This window comes from Cydia splendana, chromosome 6, assembly GCF_910591565.1.
Source record: "Cydia splendana chromosome 6, ilCydSple1.2, whole genome shotgun sequence".
Taxonomy (NCBI): domain Eukaryota; kingdom Metazoa; phylum Arthropoda; class Insecta; order Lepidoptera; family Tortricidae; genus Cydia; species Cydia splendana.
Genome location: NC_085965.1, coordinates 1,823,477 through 1,841,264, shown reverse-complemented (window position 1 = coordinate 1,841,264; position 17,788 = coordinate 1,823,477). Strand labels below are relative to the sequence as shown.

The 17,788-nt window shown below is 38.5% G+C and overlaps 1 protein-coding gene across 1 annotated transcript in view; it reads right to left on the bottom strand.

Moving 5' to 3' along the window:
* Window positions 1-17,788, bottom strand: part of LOC134791225 (thrombospondin type-1 domain-containing protein 7A-like) — a 187,232-nt gene that overhangs the window by 135,421 nt on the left and 34,023 nt on the right. The window contains exon 2 of the mRNA XM_063762200.1: window positions 6,629-6,724. Within this exon, the coding sequence (XP_063618270.1) occupies window positions 6,629-6,719 (91 nt within the window). The 5' untranslated portion in view covers window positions 6,720-6,724. The remainder of the gene's footprint in view (window positions 1-6,628; window positions 6,725-17,788) is intronic.

The window sequence follows — 17,788 nt, the reverse complement described above, 5'->3', positions numbered from 1 at the left end:
AAAAAATAATTTTCATTCTTAAAACTGAAAAACACAAAAAAAAATCGTTAACTTTAACCTGTAGATGCCACTATTTTGAGAATCACTCTTAGCTTGACTTAGCCAAGCATTTGGAACGATTGCACTTCGCCACTCCTTCCTATCTGACGGGATTTTACAACCCGTTTACGATGGAACTCGTAAGCGTAAAATTAACTTTTACGTCGAGCGATAGAAGCTAGGTAGTGTTAGTGCTTAAGTTTACAGACAAGGTTACTTCTAAAGCGGTGTAATTTTAAAACTGGCAAATATTTTCTAAAGTAGAAGCGCTTTCTACTGTAGCAACGATTCTTTTCATTAAACTAACTTGTTACTCTAGCTGTAAGCTTTCCTAACAAATAAAATAAATAAATAAATAATAGTTTCGGTAGTCTCGGTTCACAATTAGGGAACATATCAAATTATTTTATGATATTTTTTTGTTGTTTTTAAGTAGTCACACTAAGTCAAATTCTCTCTCTCTTCAAAGTCAAATTATAAACTGAAATAGATAAGGTAAACGTACTAGGGCTCGACATGCTAATGCCCAATAGATGACACCTTGCTGTCACCTCTATTGACAATGACTTAAGTTTCAATACCGTAAAACGGGGTGAACAGAAATCGAGGGGTGAATAGATAAATTTTGAACTTTTTCTTTCAAGTTGTTATATTTAAAAACGTACATCTCTAAAATTAGATTTTTTGGAATGCGTATAAAGTAGACTATTTATTCTCTACATTGATACCAAAAGAACTTAATCAAACTGCCTAAAAGTTAGATTTTTTTGACTCTAAAGTAAGGTCTCGCCGAGGTAAGAAATGAAGCTTGTCTGAACTTTGTTCTAGCGGTAAATGTTTTGACATTAACTAAGTAAAAGTTAGCTAACCTGGTAATATAGTATCTGTAGTACCTAAATAATAAATAATATCACTAATTTTCTCTATAATAAAGCATTTTTTTGCAAAAAACCAATAACAAGCAAATTTACGCGATAAAGGGGTCAGTGGACACGCATATGGGGTAAACAGTTACGCCATAGGGGGTGATTAGATACAACAAAGGGGTGTAAAGACACGAAAAAATAATTTTGTGTTAAATAGCTGTTTAACAGATATATATACCATTTGCCTATAGAATATCCACATAATAATGATTAAAACGATGCCTATGACAGCTAAAACTTAATATTTCTATTCACCCCTTTCTTGTGTCTATCGACCCCGTTTTAAGGATATGGAGAAAACAGGTAGTTTTTGTTTGATTTTCTCTGAATTGGGTAGGTAAAAATTTATTACACAAATGCAAACTTGAAGAACTAACCAAGACTCAAAAAATGATATCAAAATTATTACTTTTATCATTTGGATTATTGGCGAAAATCGTCCTTGAAGTTGCAAATCGTGTCTTTTCACCCCGTTTTACGGTAATGAAGACGCGGGTTCGGTTCCGGCCTCGGCTACCGGATGACTTGGTCACTTTTTCTTTAGTACCTTATATGATATCTATTTAAGTTTATAATTAACATGTTTTTGTTTATTTTAATCAAATTTTGTAATCGGGAATCTGCCGCTGCTCACCTGTAAGTAGGTATTTCAAGTCGCACTTGATGTATAAAAGGTTGCGCAACTTTTTAACAAAATAAACCTAGAAATTATATCGTATTTAACGTCTAAAATGTTGTTTTCCAGCTTGCGAAGCTAAACAATAAAAGAAAACCAAAGCGTTTAAAAAACCGAGTCATACCGTCCACTGTGGCGTGGCAGCCTCTGCGGCTGCATAATAACGTATGCAAATGCATCCATGATTACGTCCAGTATAAATCCTTTTACAGCAATTAAAACGCTTTTGCACTAACTCCAGTCAATGGGAAATATTATAATCTGGGAGACCGAGTTGTGCTCGGAAAACATTTGTAAAAACTCAAAAATGCGCGTTTTCCTAGAGATAAGACCTAGCTAGATCGATTGTTTGCCCCCGAATACTCCCATATATGCGCTCACCCGAACAATGTTAACTTACTTCTAATTCTCATGTAAGTGAATTGTACAATTCTTATGAGAAAATAAATTCTTTAAACCCATATAGTAAATTTCATCGAAATCGTTAGAGCCGTTTCAGAGATCCCCGAAATATATTTATATATACAGGATGTCCCTAGCCATTGGACAAAGCCGAAATGTACATATGCATTAGGGTATTTAGAACCAGTTTACAAAGTATCATAACAATCGGTGTAGCGGCTACGAAATTAACAAATTACGATTTCTTTACTTTGGAGCAACCTGTATACTGTGTTAGTAGCTCCTGAGGTAATAAATAGTATGAAACCTTCTTCGGCCGTTTTGATTATCTTTTTTATTTATGACATTAACCCTTAAACAGGCCTGACGCATTTTTTACTTTTGATTACTGATTCGGGTAGGTAATAGCTTAAAAAGAAAAGTAATTTCTTGATTTTTTTTATTACCCCTAATTCAATAAAAAAAACCCGGTGGTTTTTATATGCCCACTGCTCGTGACCAATGGTGCTACGTGGTCCTTATATGGCCACTGCCTTGTCAGCCATACAGAGTAGTTTTAAGGGCAAGTCATGTGCACATCACATTTACACTTGCGTCACAAAATGCACTAACTGCCAGCACTTTCTTGGCTCGCATGGATGTCGTGGCTCGTAAGATTGACCGTTGAATAAATATTTAATTTAAAACCCAAAGGAAAATATATTACTTTTGTACTGTGAGGGTTCATTCATAGTAATGAATCTTACCCTTAAATGTCATGTAAACTCCCTGCAGGGCAGAGGCCACTTATAAACCACTCAAACGTGCCCCAGACGGGCAGAGGTTTCATACGAACCACAAACTTTAAGATCGAATATTTTATCAGAAAACAATAACTAAGGTAAGTTATGACTTACTACACATACATTATCTAATAATCTACCATAAAAATACAAAACAAAATACTTATAGTACTTTTTTTGGGCGTAGCGTACTTATACAGCGGGAGAAACGTACTAAAACTGCCATTTGTTGTCGATTTAAACTTGACAACTAAATTTTCAAAGAAATTTGTTTTGACACTTGTCATTTTTTACGTTCCGATATCACCCACTTAATAGACTTTACGGCAATGACATTTTGCGGTCGTTGTATTTACTCAGCTCGCCAAAAAAAATCATTTGCTATGTGGTACTTATAGATACACAACCTGTTTAAGGGTTAATAAGATTCTTTCTTTTGACAAATGTCATCATTGCCGCACATTTTCAAACAAATTGTCAAAAGCACTGCCAATGATTAATACAGTATCTTTCTTTTTGTTGTCGATTATTGGAAATAACTTTTGTTTGATAATTTATTTTTTTATCTTTTGTTCTAATTTAATAAATATTACCGTTATAGAGCATTTCTGAGAAGTAACCTTACGTGGGATTTCAGGGTTTGTCCAATGCCTAAGGTCAAAGAATTGCTCGTTTAAGGGTATAAGGTGGTATAAGGTATAAGATGTAATGTAGGTACTTACATCTAAAATTGCATGGATATTTATGAATTATTTTATTCATAATATTGTCCATGCAATTTTGCAGCTTGTGCTTTTTAATTCTAGGATATCATTTAAAGCGCACGCTCGCAGCTATCTACGTTTATTTAAAAAAAAATAAGAAAATACTTTCTTCGTGGAATCCTTATCACAGCGAAATCATACTGGTCTTAATTGCCATAAACCCTACTGGGACTTAAACTATAAGTAGGTATGCCAATTTCCACCACTCTCAAAAAAACGAACCGACAGAATAATTCTATCTAACTACCGAACTTGCTCACAAACTTTTATGAGAATCTATTGAAAAATGCGACTGGCACATCCGGGCATACTAATGTATTTTTCCCCGAGCTGAAGCGGAGACCTTCGCTAACGATAACGCCGACGGCGCGATTCGGGAAATGAATTAGAGATTCACTAGATATAAAATAGTAAAGATATGTGACGTTCCACGGCAAAAGGCGGCTGGCGCTTACGCTATTATTAACGCCGCTCCAATATTCAGCCGGGGCAATGGTACCTTTTGCCGTGGAACGTCACATATCTAGTGAATCTCTAATTCATTTCCCGAATCGCGCCGCCAGTCAATGAAACTTGTCATGAACATTTACGTAAGCCTCATTGACTGGAGTAAATCTAGACGGCACGTAATTGCAGCTTATCGCTGTTTGAGCAGCGGACACGGACCGGCACTGCACGGGTGTATAAAAACACCGGTCAAGTGCGAGTCGGACTCGCGCGCGAAGGGCTCCGTACCATTACGCAAAAAACGGCAAAACAATCACGTTTGTTGTATGGGAGCCCCACTTAAATATTTATTATATTCGGTTATTAGTAGAGATGCACCGGATATTCGGTTACTATCCGGTATCCGGCCTATCCAGCCATAATTATAACATCCCGCCGGATACCGGATAGTGGCTTACTATCCGACCGAATACCGGATGTATCATTGCTTGATTTCGGAGTAAACAAAATTGGAATAAGAAACAGTCACGGTCATAATCGTACTCGTTTATTATTTTATAACAATTTATACATTCCACTCACTTGCACGCGCACTCATTTCAAACCTAGAAATGTGTCCGCGCGAACGTTCACTACGAAACAGGTCAAAACCTGCACAATGCGCACCTGAAAAACCAAAATGTAAATAGTTCCGCCGGCCAAATAGTCGGCGGCCGGATACCGGATATTCGGCCGATGGTCAGGTCGAATAACCGGTATCCGGTATCCGGCCAAACAACTATCCGTTGCATCTCTAGTTATTAGTATTTGTTGATGAGATACAGCCTGTTGACACACAGACAGACGGACAGTGGAGTCTTAGTAATAGGGTCCCGTTTTTACCCTTTGGGTACTGAACCCTAAAAACAGCCGCATTCATTCACATAAAACGGCTGAAGCCGGGACGCGTTGTTTTGTTTAATAAAATTTGGGCCGCTTGTACACGTCCGGTGTTTTCACCGGACCACAGAATAAATAATAGTACTATGTACAGAAGGCTCACTCTCTAACAAAACGCGTCTGTTACGATCAGGACAGATATGGTCGCTAGGTGGCGACAGCGCCACGCGCGGCTTATGGCTAGCCACCAAAATTGGTGTAGAACGGATGTACTTTTAGGTATGTACTTGTAGCAAACCGACGAAATCGCGGAGTGAGCCACGCCTGACCGGACAACGGACCGTGTTAAGCGACTTCGTCCACGCCTCACGGCCTCAAGCGGTCGCGAGCAGACGTACATACAGATCACAGTCAGATCGTAGTAGTTTGCGTCGTATTTTACAGTACATCAGTACGGTTACCATCAGTTTGTCACTGACATAAACGCCGTCGAGAACGTAATTTACTTTCTATACATCTCGCTCGCACTCGCATATTAGTGCAAACGGGATGTATAGAAAGTAAATTACGTTCTCGACGGCGTTTATGTCAGTGACAAACTGATGGTAACCGTACTAGTGTCATTACGACGCCAGTTGCTATAATAAGCACATTACGTAACTAAGTCGAAAATTTAAAGGGCCATATGTACTGTAAACTTTGTACGACACACATACGAATAGGTAATTCGCGAATTTTCTATTTTTCGCACTTGTATCGTAAATAACTATTAATGGAGTTTGCTAATTTAGCCGATTAGCCGACGATATGTAGCACGGGTGGGGTGCACGGTGTGCTACGAAAACGTGTAGACCTCTACGCAATAACACGTGCTACGAATTACGACACGTCGTAATAATATAAAAATCAAGTAACAACGCTCATGATAACGCTGTCCCGCTTTAAATGCTCCGCAAACTCTCGTACGTGAGCGGGATAGATATAATTTTATTCGCTCCAGATTGCGTAATAAACTAGTTTATTGAGGAAAACGGTCGGTATTCTCCCTGCAGTTATTATTTCATCATATTGAGTTAATTGCATTCGCAGTCGTCTATTTTTGAGTTTTATTTCCTTGATATTAATATTTAAATTGTATTTTTATTTAACGCCGATCATTTAAAGTATTATAGTGATGTAAAAAGAGACTTATAGACTAAGAGACGGCCGTAGAAAAACCTACCTCGTCGGGGAGCAATATTTGGTAAATATAGGATGTTGAATATTAAAAAGTTACGCCTTTTTGTAAATGGTTGCCTGACCCAAACCTGAATCATTCAGAATGCAATCAACTGAGCTATTTTTTAGAGTGTAAAATGAAAAAAAAAATTGCAATGTATAAAATGTTGTATTTAAAAATGTAGAGTTAGACCAAAAAAATGGTGCAATGATTTTGATAGCACACGCAGTGCAAGTGTTATTTTAAACATCATACGCAGTGCAAGTGTTATCAAATGACATTAAATAACACTTGCACTGCGTATGCTATCAAAATCGTTGCAGACTCCTCTTCGTCTAACTCTATTTAATATTCAATCGAGAAAATGAAATTAATGCATGTCCCCCTCAATGTATAATAATGATAAAATATTTAACCTAAAAGTTGATCCTCCAGTCAGTTTATTGTTCTTGTTAATGCCTATATGTAGGTCCAAAAACATCAAATAAACTTACCTGCAGCCACGTCCATCAGCCCCTCAGGGTCCTGCGCCTCATCAGCGGCGGCACAAGCCAGCATCGCCACCACTAACCACGCCCGCATCATGTTATCTGCAGACAATAGATAACAGAGCTTAAAGATATATACATAATGATCTGAATCTGAAGTAAGAACGCTGCGCACGAAGAATTTCGTACATTGACCTGCCTGAGGGCCTACCGACGTGTTGCGTCTCTGTCGCACTTGTAAATTCGTACTTAACGTGTAACAGGGAGGCAACACGTCGAACGTGGTTCGCGGCCCTCTGTTCCTTATCTCTATCACACGCGCTATTATATCCTTCTAAGGCCCAGCCATATATAGAAATGAAAAATCCAAAATTTGCCAATAAAATTTGAACCTATAGTTTAGGAAATAGAGCTGATTTTGCGCTGTTTGAAAATTTAACCAAACAATGCAAAAGCGATTCTGTTCCAATTGAATATGATTTAAATTTCATCGACCAGGATATTGCTGTCTCGCCTCCGGCGGCCAATGCACTGTGCGAGAGGGACAGCAATATAATTATGTGCGAGCTATAGAGATGAGAACAGGCGGTTCAACCTACGAAATTTTAGGTGCTTAGCGTCTTTAACCTTAAACCAGTCAAATCATCAGAAAACAGAATCGGAAGCCTAACTAAAATCTGTGAGCCTTATTTTTTTCACCTTAAACGTTCTGCTCAAACAAATTGGGTTTTAACTAACTTTGCAGTGAAATATATCACACGAAACTAAAGCTAGTTTTTGCTCTCGCTATACCCGAAATTCTAAATATGAATCTCTTTCACACTAGTTTACACTCGCAGCAAAAGCCAACTTTTCTCTTTAGTTGCACACATAATTTGCACCATGGGATGTTAAATTGCACCTCTTTTATATAACCATTTAATATACCAGTAGGTAATAGCCGAGAAGTTCCAATAATAGATCCTAATACGGCTTCGGACACGAGATTGAAAGAGTTCAATTCAATCACACTATATAATGATCAACCTCGACATCCCTTGCATTGATCAGTAGGTACTGAATATTTTATAGGTCCAAAATTAATCTTCATTGCTATTTGGTTATGCTAGGCTATGCAGTTTTTAATTTTAGTTTTAATTTTAGATTTTAATTTTATAGATAGTATATGGTGTTTGATATGTTCGAGTAGAAAATTAGAACTTTATTGAATGCGAAAGTAATTCTGTCTATATGTTTGTTACCTGCTTAAATTGCTGCACTGATTTACATGAATATTGGTATGGACGTAGTTTGAGGCCCGGGAAAGGACATAAGATAGTTTTTATCAATAATCGTCATCATTCCACCCATACGAAGTTGCGTTATATTTACCATAGATTAGTTTATATTATGGTTGAAATTTGGAATCTATAATAATGATTATAATAAATAAATAAAAAAACCATGCTCTATGTGGCATATTTTAGCCAAACTTGGGCACGAGAAGTAGGCCGTTTTCACTTTAGGCTTAAACGTTCAGCAAACACAATCAGCTAAATACGCTCGTGAATCACATTAATGCAAGGGATAATTTAATTTCGATTAAGCCAGTGTTACACTCTCCGAATTCCTGCATCCTGGACGTGAATATACAATCCACATAAACGCTCAACCCTTTTAACCGAGTTATGAATTTATTGTTGTTAAATGCCTTTGCTTGTCTGCGTTTTTGTGTTGGTTTTTACATACTTTAGCCAACATTTCAGTTTCAAGAAAAAGCTACAGAAATCTATTTTTATTGTCAGATTAAATATATATTATGTCATGATTGAAACGGTTCTTGCTAAAGCCTAAATACTCAATCTTATCGCTAATGTACAAATCTAACTTCAACTGTATGCAAAAGATTAAACTATGTATTTTGTAATTGTTGAATAAACTTAAGTAATACCTAAATCTTATATGTACTATATGTTTGTACATACTATAGATGGCCAAGCAAATCTTGTCAGTAGAAAAAGGCGCGAAATTCAAATTTTCTATGGGATGATATCCTTTCGCGCCTACATTTTTCAAATTTGCCGCCTTTTTCTACTGACAAGATCTGCTTGACCTAGTATACCTTCCAACTATTATTAATATTTGTTAGATTTGACAGACGCTAATGAATAAAGCTTTAATCTATATGATTTATCGCTCAAACACGTAAGTTATATTTACATAATAATGTGAACGTTCGCCTACCCGGAACGCATTCGATATTCGCCACAGAATATCACATTAAACCACAGATAATTTAAATTCGATTAAGCCCGCTTCACACGCTCTGATTGTCGCATCCTGCGTCCTGAGCATTAACGTTCGAATTTTGAACGCTCGCCAAGGAAGCGTTCCAAAACGGGTGACGCCATAAATGGGTAGTCATGTGCTGTTGGAAACATTTGGAAGTAATTGGCAAAGGTCGGTAACTATGATAGTATTCACAGATGGTTCGATGGACCTCTAAATACGTGGCTACGTGGTTTTGTGTTAGACTAATAAAATATCTCTATAAAAGTAGTAGATATACAGGGTGCAATCTTTTAGGTGATACAAAAATAGTGTATCTAGTTCCGCTCATTCTGGAGAATATAATGCATTTATTCAATTGTTTAAATTAGTCTTATTTAAAACTTCATATTTTTCTAACAAATAATTTAATCACAAACTCAAAGTATGGACACCCTACATTCTATGACAATGACACTTCACGAGTTTTATCAATTATCTTATCACTGTTATTGATGATTGATAAGTTCCGTACCTAATTACCGATTCGAAGAAAGCCTTATCAATTTGAATATTTTTCTCTTAAGAAATCTTGGAGGGACTAGCGTTACCCAGTTTCCGCTGGGGACAGCGATATCTAGCGTTTAACAAACAAATCTGTCACCTAAATGGATTCACGTAGAGAAAGAAATTTTTTTACGTAAATCAGTTTTTCAGCGTCAAAATTTCACATCATGGGACCATCGGTCGTTCTCGATTACACACAAAAGTTACCGATGCCTGATTGCATTACACGGCCAAGTTATCAACATTTGCGAGTGACTCTACATTACCGTGTGGTGATTGTACTTCTACATAAAGACTGTTAATAATAAACGAAGTAAGTAGACAAAATTTATTTACAAAATGAAAACTAGTTTACTTCAAACGTATTTTAATAACTGTTCAAAATGTCCACCACCTTCCTGCTGGCATAACTCCGCACGCCGTCTTAAATTGTCTCTAAGTTTGCGAAGTACATACTCCTTGGCTCTCACAACATCAAACGCCTGTATAATTTTTTGGCGAAGCTCTGCGACAGTATGCGATTCTCGCTCGTTAACTTGCCTTTTAATCTTACCCCATAAAAAGAAGTCTAGTGGGGTGAGATCAGGGCTACGAGGTGGCCAAGCGATGGGGCCATTGCGTCCAATCCATCGGTCAGGGAACTCCTGATTTAAGTAGTTTCGAACCCGTAGTGAAAAGTGTGCAGGAGCTCCGTCTTGCTGAAAGTGTAAGTTTTCTAGATTTTCATCAGGAACTCCCATCAATAATCTTGGTAAAACGTTTCTTAGCAGCTCCTCGTATTTAGGCCCACTTAGTGTACCTTCAATAAAATGCGGCCCTATTACGCAGTTATTTAGAATGCCTGCCCACACATTAAGCGAAAAGCGAGTTTGGAATGCATCTCTGCGTGTGACATGTGGGTTTACGAGTACATCACTCCACCAGTGTTCATTGTGGACGTTGAACAATCCTATTCTTGTAAAGGTCGCATCTGACTGACTGGTTCATCTGACCACAAGATGTTGAGATGTAAGTGACCTAGTAGCCATTGGCAAAACTGTGTCCTTTTGCCGTAATCCGCGAGAACAATATCCTGTACACGCTGAAAGTGGAAGGGATGTTTCCCTTGGGCATTCAACAGTTTCCACATAAAAAAATGGGATGTTACAAATCGAGCTGCGGCTTGCCTTGTGCTGGCTTGTGGGTGGCGGTGAAAGTACTCCAGTACTCGAGTACGGAACGGTTCCGCGTACCGTGCTCGCCGTCCTCTGCCTCGGGCATGTTCTGGGACCGTAAACTGGCCATAAGTCCTTAAATTATGGACAGTACTGTTTATAAGACGACGTGTCGGGATTGGAAGTTCCGGATATTTTTCATGGAACAATATCTGAGTTTGCACCGTACTATGGGTCGTAAAATAAAACGACACCATATCCGAACGCTCAATATGCGTAAAAGGATAGGGAGGAGGCATTTTTAAAACTTGGTAAATTTTTTGAGTTAGGTGATTATTTTGACAAGTCATGTCACGTCGACAGTTGCCGAAATTACTTGTTTTAAATTATTATGGTACCTATCACTCTAGAGTATTTACTGTAAAACTGATACTAAACTTTTTGTTCATTTGTTAAGAAGTAGGATGACCATTCATATGGAAAAAAAGAGGATATCTTGCAACTGAAATTAAAACTGAATAAAGCAAGTTAGCAATCGAGACCTTTGTAAGACCTCTTAGTTGTGGGAAGAAGTATATGAACCACTAATTTTGTATCACGTAAAAGATTGCACCCTGTATAGTGATCTTTATCTCTAACACTACTACTAAACTAACCTATAGCCTACAGATGTGCAAGTTGCGGAAAGTTTCAAAGAAATTGAAAAAGTAGGTACTCGGAAATTTCCGTAAAATAAAAGTTCCAGGGCTCTATGCGGAAGGCAGAAGATCGGCCAGGTTGGAGAGCAATCCAAGAAAACGCAACTTATGGCGGTCACGACCCTCAGTCATGAGGTTACGACGAAGAAGAAGAAGAAAAGGGGTGTAAAAGTTAAATAAAAATGTTAAATAAACATTTAAACAAAATTGTGTCAACGTTTTCTTTTGTGCCAACCTGTGCATTTTTATACAAGAGGCAGCATTATGATTACAACGCGAAAATGCTGAACAAAACTCTAAAACCACATCAAAGGCTTAACCTTAAATTGCTTTAACAGTTCAGCTGAATGGACTTCAAAGTGTTTCGTTAAAAATATTTGTGAACTTTAAATTACTTCGCTCTTTCATTGAACACTCGGTTATTTAACTTTTAATTTAATCCTTAGTATTTAATATTATTGATCATTTAAAATTGACGCTAAATCGGTCATTCTCAAAAAATATGTCTGCAGTCTAATTGCCACGACCCATTCAAAATGTATAAAAAGAGTCGTGGCAATTAGCAGCAACCGCAGACATACGGCCCGATTCGAACTTTAAGATACGTCAAATATTACGTCTAGATACGATATACTAGACCAGGACGCCATCTTTTAAAAATGCGAGACCCATATTTGACGTCACATATTTCCAACTCGCGGCGTCTCATCCCCGTTTCCGCTCGTCACACTTTGAAGACGCCATTTTCATATTTGTCGCCAGGCGCGCATTTTTCAAACGAGACGAATGCGTACCGCTATCGAGGATTACTTCTAATAGACTCTGTTTTTCAGCACAGCTATGTTTTTAAATAATCGTGGTTGTTTTTATATACTGTAAAGGTTTGCCACCTTTACAGGCTTCTTATTCGACGGAAGGTGACTGGCAGAAGATTTATTTGAATTTTGAACTGGTGGTCGCTGTTAAACCGAAAAGATGTGCGGTTCTTAAATTCTCACTGAAACATCTTGCCACACTGGGGAATAACCAAAATAAAATATTAAAAATCTTTGAATAATTTTACGGTTTAGACTCACTTGTTTTAAGTCACTCGCGCGACATGTTTCGGAGAGCCGTTTTTCGATTCTATATGAACTCTATCACTTCGATACGATCTGTGACATATAAAAATGTACCATAGCAGGGGTGCGAAACTCCTGACTTCGGCCAAACTCGGCTCCGCTCGGCCCAGCATTGCTCCGAGCAATTATTAGGGTTGGCACCACTTGACTTCCTTTTGCGTGCACGACCACAGATAAGATAATCACTTGAATTTTGACAACCCTAAATAGCCGAAAGGGATAGTGCCATATATTAGAAAGGGATAGCATGATTCGACCCTGAACCGCTGTCAAACTTCGGTTTTGTAGGAAGTTTCCTTTCTGTACGGTAGTACTATTATTTATTCTGTGACCATAGTAATAGCTGTACCGTACCAAGCACGAATTATGAACTTAACACATTTATTGCCACCCAGCCATACAAGACATCCGCGCCAGGCCACAAAAATATTGTCATATATAGCTGTGGTACCACGGTCCTGACTGTTGGGTCGTCCGGCCTGAGAACGAAATCATAAAATACCCGATAGGTAGTCGGGTTTTCGGCACTGAATGTGTTAAATGCTCCATGCTCCATCTAATGAGTGAGTAATCTGTGACACAATTCTCGCAACAATTCCATCACGACAATGCTAGCTCGCGACAATCCCTGGCCCGTGACAATTCGCCGACAACAATTTCAGTGCTCTGCAGCCGGCACTAGCGCTAAGGTTGTCACATAAAGAATGACCTACTTTTGTTTCTCCGTAATGCGCCGTGTGCGAGCACCAACAGCATCCTGAGTCATACAAATGTTCCGCAATATGTGCGCAAAGGTGGTGAACTCCAATATTCTAAATTTCATCCTAAAAAAAAATAAGTTGCGCTAAAAATATTTTTTATTTCAATTGGAAAATTTTATGTCCTAAAAAGTAAAATGTTTACTTGACTACGAATGCATTTTATGTAGTTAGAGCCTCATCTATTAATTGGAATATGGTAAAGATCAACTACCAAAAAAAACATTATTCATAAAAATTGAAACAGTACACGAATACACGATACAAACATACCCGCACATAGTATACCCGCACTATCTAAAAGACCGTAATATATAGTGCATTCGGGCGCTGCATACGACGAAGCGCTGTACGCCCCCTGCAGCGTAACCTGGAAACCAAGATCTTACAAAAAGACTCGTCAGTTTTCTAACAAATAGTAATACTAGTACTACCAGTCAAAGAAGATAGTGTGAGAGGTATTTTATCGCGAGCCTCTCCGTCGGGACCCCTAATAGACACCCCTAATACCGGCCTTAACCTTTTTCTAATTTATGTAAGTGCCCGTTTTTATAATCCCGGATTTCCTTTTGCTTTCGCTTCAGATGGAATTAAAACGAGTCTGAGTTAAATGCTTGTTTTTACAGAAATAGGTACTTACCTTTTATTTAATAAATTTACGGTTTAGACCCATTTATTTAATGTTATTATGACTCACAACAGTTTAAATTCGATTAGGTAATTACCTGTTACGTTTTAATTATAAAATAAGTAATAATACGAGTATATCCCACCAAAAACATTTTCATGTACAATGTTGCCAAGACGAGACCATATGGCATACACTGTCAAAAAGTTATCAAATCTCACGCCAAGCTTTTAACTCTACACGCCCTAACTCTACAAGCCCTAATAACTCTAAAAGCCCTAACTTCAAAACTTTACACCTTAGTTCAAAATATGTGGCTTGGCCGTTTTGAATTATGCAGACGAGCGGACCTGTGCTTGGTATAGGGAGAGAAGCTGATTCGGCGTGAAGTACCGCCTCACCTTAAATAGGACACCAAGTTTCTTGGCAGCAGTTTTAGCCCTGGACTCAATAGTCGGCCCGAAGTTTAGGTTGGATAGACTTAGACCAAGAACGAACTAAGAGTGTTTAATTTATTAAGTTAACTAATGGCATAGAGTATTTACTCGTATACACCAATCATAATTAATCTAGATTAAGCTTGGCACGAGAACAAGATAATTACCTAGAACTAGAAACCTAGATTATATATATCGAGAATATGAAAACAACGAGATCTTGTAACGCAATGACAAAACTACGGCAATGCTTTAATTAATTCGCATATACTAAATATACAAAACGGTACATTATACACAAATAGTGTGAAACTTACGTCTTTCTTGCCTAACTAGGTATGATAGCACGCCTCAGGGATGAAGCCCAGAATATATCATTATTATATTCAAAAGGGATGCTACAGCTACCTATTTGGCACGCTAGCCTGCTGATTAGTGTTGTGGGTTTAGCAGAAACCAGTACCCGTACCATGTCCCGTACCATACCAGTCACTGACAGTGTCAAATCAAAACTGACATAAGAATACTGTAACGTCTACGTAATTTACTTTCTTTACATCTCTCTCGCACTAATATGCGAGTACGAGCGAGATGCATAGAATGTAAGTTACGTTCTCGATAGCGTTTAGGTCAGTGACAAACTGGTGGTAGCCACACTGGTCGGTGCTATTTTTTTTTATCTGACACCTAATATGAATACAGTTTTTTGTGCAGTTTATTGCAAGCAAAGAGGTCATACCTATGTACAATACTTACAATAGTCATTATTTTGAAATTGGAATGGAAATCTGACAGGTAAATATTTCCAATAAGTACAGAAACGCATTGATTACCTCACTCATCTTCGAACATTTAAAATATGATACTTTTAACATAGGTAATAAGCATGAAAAAATATGAAATAATACTAAAATATCAGTTTATTTTGTACCATGATAGGCAAAGTTTCAAAACTCTATTAAAAATAATGACAGCAACTAACTTCACACTTACATCGTTTAATACAAGCACAACTTTCCAATGAAAACTAGCAGAAAATCAGCAATTTATCGTAACTCAAAGCCCAACTTTTCAAATCGAAAGCTTCGAACTCCATTTTACTCGCACAGTCTACATTTAGTTTTCCTTAATCCCAGCTTCTACTTCGACATTTGGTCAAAACCAAGGACCTTAACATATTCGAACTGGATATTCCATACCATATCCATTCCATTCAGACGTGAATGACATCAGGCATCACACTCATATTGCATCTCTATGTCTGCGGGGGATTTTCTTGAAAATATCTGCATCTAGTTCGCTGCCGCTAGTAAACTATAGTCTGTCAAGCCATTTCCATCAGTAGAAAAAAACGGCAAATTTAAAAAATGTAGGCGCGAAGGGTTGTCGTCCCATAAAACTACTGACAAAGTTGTTTGACCGGCTATACTTCAGCTGGTATCAAGGGATTAAATACAACTTTATAGTTATTTTCGTAAAAACCCCGCAGAATGAAATGGCGATTCCAACCTAACAGTCAAAGCTATATTTCGTTAGCATATGTGTGATTGATGACTGGTTTGAAATTGTGATGTCTACCCCAAACTTTTTCATAAACTTTTCGTCGCGTAGCTACACAAATTTCTGCTGACATTTTGCTGGGACATCAGTCGTCCGCGACCACGACCAGTGAAACGGAAATAAAGGTAAAGTTAAGATAGACCCGGTTTTAATTGGTTTAAAATGACATAGAATATCCAGCTTGTATAGATCCTTGGTCGACACCGACCACTCCCGAACTCAACCGATCATGGCCGAACGTGCCCGAGCCAAAGTTTCCACGGACAAGTTTAATTAAACTAACATTAATACAACTATTCTCAGATTGCGGACGCCGCGATAATGAACAATTTCGAAAGCGCAAATATGCGATAATGACGAGGGTGTTTACTGTTTAAGGAGGATACGACAGGACTGTAGACCAAGTTATGGACAGGTGTGTATGGCTGCTGTTGCTTTAATCATGTTTTCATTGTGCACAATAAAGAATATTATTATTATTCTCTTTATTCAATTAATATGGATATGACGTCCAACTTTCAATCCGGAGGTCGCGGGTTCAAATCCTGGCTCGTACCAATAAGTTTTTCGGAACTTATGTACGAAATATCATTTGATATTTACCACTAGCTTTTCGGTGAAGGAAAACTTCGTGAGGAAACCTGCATACATCTGCGAAGGAATTCAAAGGTGTATGTGAAGTCCCCAATCCGCATTGGGCTAGCGTGGGGACTATAGCCCAAGCCCTCTCGCGCATGAGAGGAGGCCTGTGCCCAGCAGTGGGACGTATATAGGCTGAAATGATGATGAATGATGATTATTCAATTAGGGTCTTAGGTTAGGGTTTTACAATGTGAGTATAAAAGTAAAATATAAAAACACTTACAAAACAATAAAAAATACATATAAACACATTATAAAAAAACCTAACCTAGGGTGCCGCCGGCAGCGGGGCAGGGCCCAAGCTGCCGGTGGTCAGGGCCGCAGAGTGAGGAACCGACGTACTATACGCGCCGTGTCCAAAATTACCGCCTTCTGCATCTGACCCTTGATCCAACCACCCAGCGAGAGTCTCTCTAGGTGTTGGTCGAGACTCTTCGCTATGAGACCGTTCGCTGACACGACTATCGGAACAATGATCGTCGAGTCAACATCCCACATGGCGGTAATCTCATGAGCTAAGTCTAGGTACTTGCTGGACTTGTCCTTCTCGGCCTTCACGAGATTCTCATCATGGGGGATGGTGACGTCGGCGAGCACGACCCGGCGCTGCGATCGGTCTATCAGCACGATGTCAGGCTTATTGGCGACAATAGTCCTGTCAGTGATGATAGATCGATCCCAATAGAGCGTGGCACGACCATTCTCGAGAACAGGCGCAGGTAAGTACTTGTAGTACGGTACTTCGCGGTCCACAAGGCCGTATAGAAGAGCAAGTTGCTGGTGAATAATCCTGGCTACGAGATTATGTCTGTGCAAGTACTCACCGTTAGCAAGATGAGAACAACCGGAAATGATATGCCTGAGTGACTCTCCGGGACGGCGGCATGCCCGACAAATGTCGACCGTACCGTCCTTCAGGATATATTTATTATTATTATGGGCCCGATTCGGATTTTGAAATAGACATCTATTAAATATCTTTTAGACATCACCAAGATACGATAACGATATGTTTAAGATCTAACCTGTCAAATATGACATTTGCGCGATTCTGGAGATACTCTTGAACGATTTCCTCGGGATATGACTTAGAGATCCAATTCACATCTAATAGATACCTTATGCTATCTAACGTAAAAGTGACATTGGTTGCCCGAATTGCGCTGCAAAAGAGAACTAGTTGATATCTAAACTATAACGTATCTAGAATGGATCTAGTACGTGTCGTCTCTTGTGAATATCTTGAAGTTCGAATACGGCAGTATGATAGACAGTTGCGTTGTTATTTAATTAGTCTAGCTTCCCGTGAACCTTCATTAGTGTAATAAAAGTTGTTTATCTGACTACTTCTGGA